The sequence below is a fragment of the Cavia porcellus genome, unplaced genomic scaffold (assembly GCF_034190915.1).
Source record: "Cavia porcellus strain 051 isolate PalLab524CR breed Dunkin Hartley unplaced genomic scaffold, mCavPor4.1 scaffold_13, whole genome shotgun sequence".
NCBI lineage: Eukaryota > Metazoa > Chordata > Mammalia > Rodentia > Caviidae > Cavia > Cavia porcellus.
In genome coordinates this window covers 27,946,165-27,959,210 of record NW_026947496.1, presented here as the reverse complement: position 1 = coordinate 27,959,210, position 13,046 = coordinate 27,946,165, and the positions used below count along the sequence as shown (strand labels likewise).

The following is a 13,046-nucleotide window of genomic DNA, read 5'->3' as shown; positions in this document are numbered from 1 at the left end:
ACTTCCCAGAGGGGCTTATTTAAGACTGAGTAATATTATTTTTTTAGTTGGCGTCAGTGAGCTGTAGCAGAATACTTTACATCCATCTCCTTTCTCCTTGCCTTCTTACTGGCCTTCTTTTTTGTTCCCACCTGTCACTACTGCAGCTGCCATGCAACCAGCACTTCTAAGGCAGTGGCTTCTCAACCCTGCCGAGCTTCAGAATCACCTGAGACATTTCAACCACACCGGGGTCATACCCTATATTCATTAAGTCAGAATGTCCGGGATTGGAGCCAGATCCATTGGAGAGAGAAAAGAATCCTTTTCTGTTTCAAAAACAATTTCTAGGAAGTACAAGACAATGAAGCAATTAAATATTTGAAATACTCTAAGCACTTTTCTGTGGTCAAAGAATATCCATGACATGATAGACTATTGAACAATAATTTACAAAATGAGATTACAATACTAATAAAATCTGTCCCTTTGGGAGTTTAATGTGGGTGTTTGCTTATCATCTGGGGTATAGTTCAGTGACAGAGGACTTGCCTAGCATGAGTGAGATTTTGGTTTTAATCACCATCAATTTTTTAAACATGAGTACAGAAAGAATATTAACCACAGTGCTTTCTTGATATTTATTAGAAGTTGGGGTGTGATATAACACAGGCATGCTTTAGAACTGAAAGAAGGAATCCTTAATGAAATGAATACGCAGTCCCCTTCGTGACTAGCAGAGAGCATTTGCCAGCATCTTGCTGAGGAATTAAAGGAATTAGGCTTCTTTTTAAGCCTCAGGGCTTGGAAAAGTACCCAGAGGAAGCTTTATTGCACCTGCCTGTTGCCCACACATTATATATTACTTTTACTGCTCTCAGATATGTGCACTTCATACTCTTACAGTTCTAGAGAATGCCCCCAAACTGAAGAGTCCCGTCTTCAACTGGTATGACACAGATCAGCAGTTGGCCCTCTCACAGGCCTGCTGCCCAGTGAGTCAGCCTCTCTCCTGCCCTGGAGGGAGGGGTTCCGGAGCCTGTGACAGCTTGCAGGGGAGCTGCTGTTCCTTCTTAGGTTTTCTTTTCCTCCTCACTGGGTCTCTAAAGGGCACCTGTTCAAATTACATTTGCAGTGCTTCAGACCAGACCTGTCACCCTCTTCCTACAATCATAACCCCTCTCTGCACTGCGACACCTGCCCAGACAATGGCGCTGCATATTATCAAGGGGTAGAATCACCTCACAGTTCACAGGGCAGTTTTTGGTGGGATTAATGCCGAGCTTCTATCCCCAGTACTGTGTTTTAACAGCGCATCTGGGTCTGCTGGGGTAAGGGGAGTAAATTCTGCTTCCTCCGCCCTTCTCTTCCCCCAGTGCCTGCTTATCTAACCTAGATGATCACTTCTTTCGTAAGCCTTGTCCTCCCCACCCCTATGCTGGCATGAGCTCTTTTCTTTTCTTTTTGTTCTTCCCCAAAATTTACTTTAAGGATAGAAAGGTGGAACAAATAGAATTATCTCTGAAGGAACCTTGTGTTTTACTCTTGTGAATTCTAAGTGTAGAATTCTAGCTGAAGGCCTAATTGTGTTTTGATTTCACATGGGACCTCTTTGAAACTTGGCTGTGGCCTACTTGTATTGTTGTTGTTGTTGTTGGGTGCAAGTAAATATTACAAAACTTGCCTTTAGTGAACTTTGGTTGATGGGGGGGGGGCGGTTTCTTAAAGAAATCTGAAGTGACTGATAATTTTGTGCAATTTGGATTTATTTTGGTCTAGGTAGGTAGGTGTCTTTTTTTCATTTTTAACCTAAGAGCCGGATCCTTTAGCTTGAAAAGAGCATGCTATAGGGAAGAGTCTCACAAGAATCTCTTGACAAGAACCTGGAGACTCATGTCATCTGTGTCACACCTTCTCATTGTTGACAAACTCATTATGTTTCCTGTCTGAACCTGCCTCTAAACTACCATAATCTTTCTCCCACCTTACAGGACTGCCAACCAGGCTCCCAGAAACCATGCTGGTAGGATCCCAGTCCTTCTCGCCGGGAGGGCCCAATGGGATCATTAGAAGTCAGTCCTTTGCAGGCTTCAGTGGCCTTCAGGAAAGACGATCCAGGCAAGTATGGGTAGCTTTCTCCTGGGACGCAGCTGGGGTGGGCTCTGAGGTCCTCAAGAGGATCAGCCTGTGTGCTTGCAACCTTGCAGCACCCACCTCCACCCCACGCCCTGCCACGCTATTTTAATGTCTTCTTGGAAAAGATAATAGATACAAAATTAGGTATTGTCATTTCTTTTCCTCAAAGCACATAGCTGAGGATTTAGGATAAACTAGTGACCGATGTGCAGACTTCTGCCCACCCTACATCACCCCTTTTTGTAGCACCCCTTTTTCTATGGCATTCAGATTGGGAGACTATACTGGATGTGAAGTTATGCAGTGGGTAAAGACTATGCCCAGTGGACAGACTCAAAGGAACAGCTGCCACTCAGATAGGGGGTACAAAATTAGTCTCCTAATTATCTTGAAGTCTCCTCTGTCTGCAGTGGGAAAACGCAAGTAGTGAAGAAGGGACGTTCATGAACTTTACTGTCAACATTTCTGCCTTATGTCCCATAACCATGTAGTCCCACTAGGTGCACACAGGAGCAGCAGAAGTACATCACTAATAGCTGATTGAACAAGTGCAGCTGGTACCTCGTGGCCCCAGGTCTTGGCTCCCCACTGAGAGCCAGGCCCCTCAGCTCTTGAGCCTCCTGGTCTCCTAATTAGATCAGTAGTTTAGGTTTAGGTTGTCAGGCACTTGTCTGCTACTGTTAGCTACATTCCTGCTGTCAGTAGAGATGTTGCATTTTTATGTATATGTTTATTCATATAGCTATGTGGGATTTTTTTTAAATGCCATATAGAGTTAGCTCTTTTGCTGGCCCTTTATCAAAAATGGTTCCTTATCATAGGCAAATGTAACAGAGGTTTTCTTATGGGGTAGTTCCTATATGGCTCACCAGTTAAACATATTCTAGCTCTTTTTTCCCTTTAACAAAGAATTGAATGAGACAAGCCAAAACCAGTGCCAGAAGTTTATTTGAAAAGTGTGAAGAAGTAAAGGAAAAACTGGCTCTGCAGAGCAAACTTGGGGCAAATAAAAAAGGAAAGAGAAAAGCAAAATTAAAAGTATACCTTGGTCTAGAAAACACAGGGTACACTGCCATGAAAAGTCACAATGGTGAGCTCTTCACAGCATGCGTGTCTTCAGATATCACCCACATCTGATGGGAACTCATGGAAAGTTCCATATACAGGCCTGGGAATTTCTTGCTGACCGATCTTGTAATTAACAAGTCCTGCTTACTTCCCTGGTCAACTTTGCTACAACCTCCCTCCTCTCTATTTGTATCTGATAATGCTCAGTGCATTTTCCTTAATCGTATTGTGTCCCTTTACCTGTTTGTTATTTCCACCTGAAAATGTTTATCTTTGGCTTCTCCTGGGGTTTAGTGGAGCCACACTCAGCACTCTGAAGGTACATATCCAGAAGCCAGGCTCTGTCCCCACACAGCTAAGCCTCCTTTCAGATTTCAGCAGTTGACAAATGGAGCAAGAAGCTCACGTAGGCTGGCTCTGATCCCATAACGTAAAGAGCACGTTACCTTCTCCAAAGGACACTAACATGAGCCCAAGATGATTTAAAAGGCATTCCTTGGTCAAATCCTTTTGGATATCCAAGCCTCACAATTTCTTTTCTGTTTTCCTTTCCCTTAGGTGTAATTCCTTCATTGAAAATTCTTCTGCTCTCAAGAAGCCCCAGGCCAAACTGAAGAAAATGCACAATTTAGGTCACAAAAACAACAACCCTCCTAAAGAGCCTCAGCCGAAGAGAGTAGAAGAGGTCTACAGGGCCTTGAAAAATGGACTCGAGTAAGAACACTGGACCCAATTACGCACTTGGTGAAAAACAAAAACCTTTCCCTTTCTAAAATGACCAAGAGAAAAGCCAAGCTGATCATTTTTAAAATGCCTATTTCTGTAGTAGCTATTTGATTCTAACACTGTAGTCAGGGGTGTCTTTAGTGAGCCCCAAAGAAGGAAATACTGAAATTCCACATCATATCGTATAGCAATGAGGGAGACCCGAAACGCCATTTGGACAGGCAGGAACAGACCTGAAACAGTCTGTAGTAGAGATTGCAGAAGAAGGGGTCTGTAACCTGCTGGAATGTATTGCAGGGGTTGTTTGCTTCCAGTAAAATGCTTCTAGCATGTAGAGAAACAGCTACAGTCAAGGTTGCATTTCACCAGATAGAAATCTGTGAGCTCACATCCAGGACTGACCCAATCCATAGGGGAGCTGTTTCCTGCTCCTTGGTTCATTTCTGGACCTTCAGTCTTACCATTTTTGATAAGCCATGCGGGGTCAGGTGCAGCCACTAGTGTGTGCAAAAAGGGAAAATCCAAAGCCTGATCCCCAACTGCAGGGCACAGTTCAGCTTTCCAACCCTTCTGCAAGAGGAAAAAGTGGGTAACCACACCAGATTCGTTCTCTCGGTGAGTTCACAGTGAGGTCTTGTGCTGTCTTTGCAGTGAGTATCTGGAGGTTCACCAGACCGAGTTGGACAAACTGACAGCCCAGCTGAAAGACATGAAGAGGAATTCCCGCCTGGTAGGTAACACACAGCCATTAGGGGCTTGGTGCAATGGGGTTTGGAGCTCAGCATCTTCTTTCAGTGGCTCAGAATAAGCAGATGTAAGGGGCAAAGCCCTCTGTGCTGTGATGTGTATTTTAGAAGGAAAAAGAGAGTCTTCCTCTTGATGCTTTCTTCTTCACACTCTAGTGTTTTCCAAGTATGCTTGTAATCGTGCAAACTTTACAATCGGGAGAAGATACTCTCTAAGAAGATCCTTGCACCCCCAACCAAATAACATAAGGAAATGAGAAGTTGGAGTTTTCACAACACACATTTAAGTACAGTCAAAAACTAGGCATTTTCCTTATTTCCAGTGTTATAAAAGAGTAGAAGCCAGTGATGCCAGGGAGCAAAAGGAGGCTCAGGGAAGAGAAGTCAGAGGAGTTCTCGGGCCAGTTCCGTTCCACACTGCTGTGCAGACCTCCCCCATTCCCATGAATCTGTGAGGATGCATGTGCTTAAAGAAGTGTTGCCAATGCCAACACTGTCTTCAGTGATTTTTCTTCACTTCCCAATACTATTATATCTTACTATTTCAAGGTGTCACACAGCCTAAGAAAATCTACATGTACCCAAGAGATGCAGGTACACGTGTAGGGCTGTTACCTTTTACTGTTTAGGATATGGGCTAAAATGTACATTGTCAACCATATCAAAGGCTTCTGGGTGACAGGCTTCATCCGAATAGAGTGACTTACATCCTGCTGGTGTTGGAGTATAAACCCCAGTCTGTGTGAGCTCCTATGGCGATGGGCTGCAGAGCCCGTGAACGCCCCTGGTCACCCTCTACTGGAGCAGATGCTTTTCCATGGAGAACAAAGGCTGACGGGTAGAGGGGCTTCTGCCAGGACCTAGTAGTGTCCCTCAAGGGGATGTGGATTGTGCACCACTAGTAATGGTGCTGCTGTGCAAACACAGGAAATGAGCTTGCTGCAAAACAATTAGTGAAACCATATCATACACCCCGCCCCAAGAACTCTTCTTAAAAACCAACTTCTTTGGTCTAAACAGCAACAGAAGTTTTTTGGTTTTTGTTTTTTAACACACAAGCCACTGCTATATTCTACTTTAGCATGACTTACTTTTTATTTGCATTTATATTTCATTGTGTTGTTTGTTGTTGTTTCTGCAGGGCTGGGGAGCACACCCACGCCCTCACATGCTAGGCCAGTGTGTTACCCCTGCATCACACCCCAGTCCAACATCCCTTATTTTCTAAAACTTCGAAACCGAACAGATTCACCTGCCCCTCAATATGTAGGACAGATGAGCTCAAAACAAATGAAAACCCTAACTCTCCCAAGTGGATCCTCTCCCAGGAGAGGAACAGGTGAAATTTGGGAAACAGAATGCAAACAGATATGGGCTCTGAAAAGTCATTTTACTGGTATTAAAAGTAACCCAGATTTCTGCTCTTTTTAACTAAATATCAAAGCATCTACCAGAATGTCACATGGCCAATGGCCATTTCATAGATAACACACAAGTGTTCTCTGACCTCTGTGTTAATATTTTTGAGAGGATGTGTTTCCATTCATGTGCTCTTCTTTTGTTCCAGGGAGTACTGTATGACCTAGACAAGGTAAGCGACTCTACTGAAAGATAAAACTGTCTGTGAATCAGTGTTGATAAGCGACCCTCTGGGGGACGGTAGACTCCTGGAGAACTGATAGTTTTTGTTATCTTGGAAAGATCAATGCTTTTGTTTAAGGAGGACAGTGTATAAAACTGTGATCTGCAGGTTCATTGAAGTGTTTGAGGTCACTTCCACAAATATGCCACCAGGCGCTAGAGCTTTCCGATGTTTCTGATAAGTTTGAAACCTTATCAAAGTTTGCATGCCCTTACCTGAATAATCTTTAAGTATTAACCTCTATATTTTATCAAACCCAATACATCTTTGATTGAAAAAGTATTGCAATTAGGTGCCACTAAGAAACCAAAAATAGCTCTATTAAACTCACACGGTTCTTTAACTTAAAATTTGCATTCCATTTTTAATGACAAAATTTCTTTGGACAGATAGATGTTCTGTCTTCCTTTCTAGTTAGTGTATGATGTTGCTTCTTTCCATGCCTTCCTGTTTACACAATAACCACTTCAATGCTGACTCATCATATCTTTCTGAAGATATTTTAAAGGACAATTAAAGTAAATGCAAGGAACCAGAATATTTATAACTCAGAGATGACGCAGGAGCAAATAGGATTATCTGTGAGCATGCCCAGGCAGCTATCTGCCTCTTGGCCTAGAGAGATTATAAAACGCACCCCAATTTCAGAGACACTAAAAGATGAAGAGAAAATTCTGAACAAAAAAATTATTCTGAAATAGCTGAAAGTTTATTAGGATACTGTCCTGCCAGAAATCCAATGCATTCCACTGGATAAACCCCTGGCCCTTGAAGTTAATCATAGGGACTATGATAATTAACTCAACTTTATGTCTCAGAATATCCAATAGTTTGGAAAATACTTTCCAAATTGATATCAGAGCATCTCTTTCAAAAAAAAAAAAGGAACAAAGTGCATTTTTCTCTGGTACTTTTGTATATGAAATAACAAAGAAAATATTTCACACGCCTAAAACAATTGAACTGTGAATAAATAAATGTATTTTTTCAAATCTTTTTCTACATTACAGCAAATGAAAACAATTGAGAGATACATGAGACGCCTGGAGTTCCACATTAGTAAGGTAATTGAAGTTTCTGTGCTCTCCGCCTGTTTTCAGCTCTTGGTTGCTGACTGATACACCTTTCGCCTGAGTGTAGCATCCACAGAGAATTTCCTATTTAATCGACTGTTTGGCTCATTAGCAATGAAGGTTTCCAACAAGCAGCAGAGATAGAAGAAATCAGACTGCAAAACCTGATAGCCTAGTCTTGTTTGGATAGACCCCTGCAGACATTTATCAATGCTTCCTGGTGGCTCCCGTAGTGCCCAGCAGCACGTGTCTAGTGTCAGTGTAACATGGGAAGACATAAGATCAAACCAACCCAACTCAACAAAGAACTTCCATGACTAGCTTTACCCTCCAGTCCCACACAGCTTGCATGAAGACCATAATTATTTGAAGACAACCATCCATGTGACCTTAAGTTCTCAGTTCCTTCCTCTCTTCAAGTGGTACAGTTTCAGCATCCCTGATACCCAGCCTCAAACCCTATAGATATTTCACAAATGCTCTGCCCAGTGCATTATGGTAGGACTGTCACCTTTGTTCTAAATACTGCTGGGAATTATTGGCATCAGCTAGTGAGTTCCCTTTGGAGGCAGCCAATCACAAGGAATTCCTGTTCCTGTTCACCACCTTCTGCCTGTGTCCCAGTGGGGGGACAGCGCATCTCCTGGGGTTTTAGCGCATCTCCCTACCAGTACTAAGCCTGGGTTTTGCCCTCAGTGTTACACACTCTATGGGCTTTGGCTTTCCACTCTGTGAAATGCACAAATTCAATCCAGATAATCCTAGAAAGGCTTTCAGGTTTAAAATGTGAGTACAATTTAGCTGTGAGAGGACATAGGTATATGCGTTTGCCTTTGTACGTTCCTACTTTGAAAGATATTTACTGCCGAGAAAAATCTAAAATTGCTCCTATTTCTGCCAATGCAATAAAAAATAAAATGATGCCATCCATCATAATGCATCTGCCACATCCTGGAAGAGGTACCAACACTGTTTCCAGCAGTCTCGGGGAGCTCACCCACATCAGAATGAATTGTAATGTTTATTTGAAATTTCAGATTCTTGATCCAGTCACATCTACTGAATTAGTTTCTCAGAGTGGGATGTAGGCTTCAGCATTTTAACAAGTGGTGTACCAGGAAAGTCTCAATTTAAGAGTTTTAGTTTTGGGGGTAGTTTTTTGGGGATGGGGTTTGTTTGTTTTGAGATAATGTTTCACTGTACAGTTCGGGCTGGCCTTGAACTCACTTCGTACCCTAGGCTGGCCTCAAACTTGAAACAGTCCTCCAGCCTCAACCTCCCTGAATGCTAGGATTACAGGCATATGCCACCACACCCAGAAATTTAAAGCACGGAGACGACATGCATGCCAATTTCCCAGAAAAAAATAAAGTTTTTGTGAGGTCATTAGGAGAGGTTTGCAACCTCAGCCTTGTTGATATACTGGAATAAACCTTTGTGGTAGGAGGCTGTGTTGAGCATTAAACCATGTTTAGCAGCTCTCAACCCCTAATATATCAACAAAGTACAGATCACTCAGTTGATAAAGAATCAGTACCTTAGAAGTGCTAGCTGGGTGTGGTGGTACATTCAGGAGGCTGAGGCAGGAGGATTGCTGCAAATTCGAAGCCAGCCTGGGCTACATAGTGTGTTTAAGAACAGCTTGAACTGTATAACAACACCCTATCTCAAAAAACAAACCAAAGGACTGTGGATTTAGCTTAGTGGTGTAAGTGCCTGCCTAGCAAGCATGAAGTCGCAAGTTAGATCTCCAGAACCAAAAAAAACAAGCAGTAGTGATTTGAAAAGGTACATTGTGTCTTGGAAGCACAAATGTAGAGGTATAGCAGGTGGAAAGTTCATTTTCATTTTTTCAGATTATAATTCTTAAGTGTTCAGTTCGAGTTTTGTTAATTGTATTTTGTCTTAATTTTAAGAACCATTTAGTATAATATTGGTAACTTCATTTTCTTTCTGTATTATTGAGCCAAGACCTCACAAAAATTTATTTCAGTTAACAGTCCTGAGTTCTTTAAAAAGATGCTGAATCTGGCAGCCCAGGTATCACCCTGTGACAATACTTCTTAAAATAAAGTGATGATAGCTGTGGATACTGTACAGTTTTCACCCCAGTGTGAAACTCATCACCTCCAGTATTTGGTCCAGAGACAAAGTCCCTGTCTTCATTGCCCCAGGTCCCCCGTGGACCAACATGTCCACCTTTGAGTCGTTTTAAACAATTCCAGTGATAACCCTGAGAAAATGCAGGAGATATCTTTTCACTTTGTGCACAGGATCTGTGCAATCATTTTCAAGGCAAGAAATGGATCCAAATGGTGAAAATACAAATAGTCTGTCTAGAAAAAAAACAGTTCTGTAAGAGTCTCCTCCCTAAGGTCAGGGACATAGAGTACCTTCAGCACATGACAGTGACCTGTGCAACTTCTCTCAAGCATGACAGACATTTATATCTGTGTTTCCTGTTTTGATCCTGGCAGGTAGATGAGCTCTACGAAGCTTACTGTATCCAGCGACGCCTCCAAGATGGTGCCAGCAAAATGAAGCAAGCCTTTGCGATGTCCCCCGCCAGCAAAGCTGCCCGAGAGAGTCTGTCGGAGATCAATCGGAGCTACAAGGAATACACGGAGGTATGGCCTGTCCCTCCCTGCCTGGAACTGGACCCCAACCCTGCTGGATCTGGTTGGTGGGTCTCTGCAACGAACAAGGTGACCAGCAGCCTAGGAGCTCATTCCCATCTCTAGAGACGACTTTATTGTCAGTCTCAAAAACAAAAACACAAGCGAAACAATCACTGCAACTGTTTAAAATAAGACACAATTCTCTGATTTTTGTCACTTGAATGCATTTTCAAATATTCTAGTGTACGGTCCATAGAAGCTTTACCTCTGGAGTTTGAGCAGACCCTGTGATTTCGACAGCTCCTGTGGATTGCAGTCAGATATCAATAACCCCTGCCTAGGATTTTTTGTATACATGAACAACTTTTAAAGGAGACAAGATAAAGAACCACAAGCAGAAGTGTTTGTGCTTGCCTGGTTTCTGAAGGTTTCTGGGGCCTCCACATATGACATAGGGGGGTCTTCATCCCTCCTGAAGTCATCTAATACCCTTGTCTTTGATGAAGTGACTAAATTATTAAAGCTGCACTCTCACTCTCCCTCAACTCTGTGTTCGGAGATCAGGTTTCATGAATGGAGTCATCAGCCTGCTGCGGGCCTGCTGGACAATTCCCAGAGCGGAGCTCCTGCTCCAAGACCGCTTTGTGCTCACACCCATGTTGCCTCGTGGCTGTCTTCTTCATGACCTAAAACGGGGCTCTTCTTTACCTAACTCTCCTGGTTAGAAGAATGTTTTGTTGATGTTTGTTTTGTGGCACTAGGGATGGAATCCAGGGCAGCTATACTACTGAGCCACATACCCAGCCTTTTTAAAATTGTTTTGTTTTGTTTTAAGGCTGGGTCTTGATAAATTGCCTCGGCTGGGCTGCAACTCACAATCCTCCTGCTTCAGCCTCCCATGTAGCTGTGATTATAGGCATCCATCACCACATCAGGCTCAGAATAATGTTTTTAGTGCCCAAAATTAAAATTAGAATTCAAAGGAAAAAATATGTATTATAATACAATTTTCCTAACATCATCACTACATTTCTTGAAATACTTTAAAAATTGATTTTGTGACAGAGTAGCATGCTACTGTTTAACGAACAAATTACCAAATCCAGTAACATACCAAAATTTCAAATCAATTAAAAATATGAAGATTTTCTTGAGTTCTCTGCAACCAGTGATACAATATGAAGGTGTGGTCGCGGTGAGTGTTGAAGTCACAGGTGTTACTGAGATTGCCCTGCCGGGTTTTCTACCCTCATGAGAGGTTAGTGAAAGGCTGGGATTCTTGCTGCTGCCACCCTTATCCCCTTGTGGACCCACGGGTTAAGTCCTACTTCATGAGACCACATTTGAACAGGTCTCTGAAATCATAAGAGCAGTTTCCTGTCATAGAGGCTGCTCGTGATACAGGAGCAGATGACTGACCCACAGCCTGCAGCAGCTGCCTGAACTGGGACATTCTCAGGTCACCTCAAAAAGAGCCACTCTGGTCAGGTGCCAAGGCCAGGCATTATGTATCTGCTCAGAAACTGAAAGATGCCGTGCAGTTTCAGCAAGTGGAAAGCTCCCTCAGGGCAGAAAGACACCCAGGGCTTCCACACATCGCCTGTCATTAGCCTACAGGGAGTTTTCTGTGATCGTATAAACCACCATGAAAAGGAGGATTTTACCAGCCGGAGGGCTGGGCAGGATGGCTCGGGTATTTTGCAGAGATAGCGATGTCCAGCAATGGTTGCAGAGGTAAGAAGAAGAAAGAACATTTTGCTGTGGATATTTTCAGCTGCTAACCTCACAACCCACCCCTGAGTTTTTCAAAGACCCTGGAGGCCACTCTCAGATGTCCGGTAACATGGTGTTTTTAGAAACTGCTCTTTTACAGAAACTTGAGGTCCTGGGGCAGAGAACTGGTTTATAAGGCTGAGACTTTGTTTTCTGTGCTTTTAAATTGCTCAAGGCTCAGATTTGAAATGTGTCCCCAGTTTTGCCAAGCCATTTGAAGCACAGAAACTTCTGCTCTCTCGGCATCCCATAAAAATGATCATTCAGAGCAGAAAAAATAAGAATCAGAGCCTCTAGCCCTACAGATCCACCCTGAAGTTTCTCAGCACACAAGATTTGAGTGGAGACAAAACTGTCAGCACTCACGAAGTGGCCATGCTCATATCACATAGTCCCCAAGGCCACCCCATACCCCCATCCTTGATAAGGTCAGCCACCAACGGAGCAGCTGTAGGTGCCCCCCTCCCAGGGCTGTGGTGGAGCTGCTGCTTTGGGTGGCTGAGATGGCATCAGAGTTCACCTTGGCCAGGCTGCTGGAGGCCTTGCAGGGGTCAGCTGGCTGTAGGCTGCAGCATGTTGGGTTTCAGTGCTGATTGCTCTAATTAGTTGTCAGATACTGGGACAGAGAAGGTATCATGGAAGGGCTCCCTCCGCTTGTCCTGCTCACTCAGTGTTAGCGTGAGGAGCGGACCCCTGTCAGACCCAGGAATCATCTGTGCAGTTTGTGGTTTTGCAGCAGGGACTCTGTCGTATCTATTCCAGCAGAATTGATCTTCTGTGCTCTTTTTGTCCCAATTTTGTATTTATAAACATTTCAAGCCTACAGAAAAGTTGAAAGACAAAATGCTGAACTCCAGGCACCTTTACCTAGATTAACCCATTTTGGAAACATTTGGTCATATTTGCTTTTCCCGTCTCTCACATAATCATTTTTTTGAGTCATTTAATAATAATGTAGTAGATGTCACGACATTTTACCCCATCAACATTTTAGCATGGATCTCATCCTTTATTTTTAAATTCACATGTGAAGATTGTATGTCTGGGGCATAGCATGCACTGTACTGAGATGTGCACACTCTGTACAACGGCTCACTCTGGCTCATTAACACCGTGAGGCTCTCTGAATGGTAACCTAGGTAACAGGCACATCTTCAGCATAACCACAGACATTACCACGCCTAAGAAAGCAGACAATCCTGTACAAGCACCTACCATTATGCTCACTTTCAAATTTCTTCTTAATGCCAGTGCCTTTCAGAACTATGTTAGATTGTTTATCTTT

The 13,046-nt window shown here is 43.2% G+C and overlaps 1 protein-coding gene across 8 annotated transcripts in view; it reads left to right on the top strand.

Annotated features, from left to right (window-relative positions):
- The window catches only part of Ripor2 (RHO family interacting cell polarization regulator 2), a 203,570-nt gene that overhangs the window by 148,510 nt on the left and 42,014 nt on the right, over positions 1-13,046 (top strand). For all 8 annotated transcript variants that reach the window (XM_013151407.3, XM_005003288.4, XM_005003289.4 and 5 more), the window contains exons 2-7: positions 1,971-2,097; positions 3,742-3,897; positions 4,561-4,639; positions 6,223-6,246; positions 7,308-7,361; positions 9,848-9,997. In XM_013151407.3, the coding sequence (XP_013006861.1) occupies positions 1,971-2,097; positions 3,742-3,897; positions 4,561-4,639; positions 6,223-6,246; positions 7,308-7,361; positions 9,848-9,997 (590 nt within the window). The remainder of the gene's footprint in view (positions 1-1,970; positions 2,098-3,741; positions 3,898-4,560; positions 4,640-6,222; positions 6,247-7,307; positions 7,362-9,847; positions 9,998-13,046) is intronic.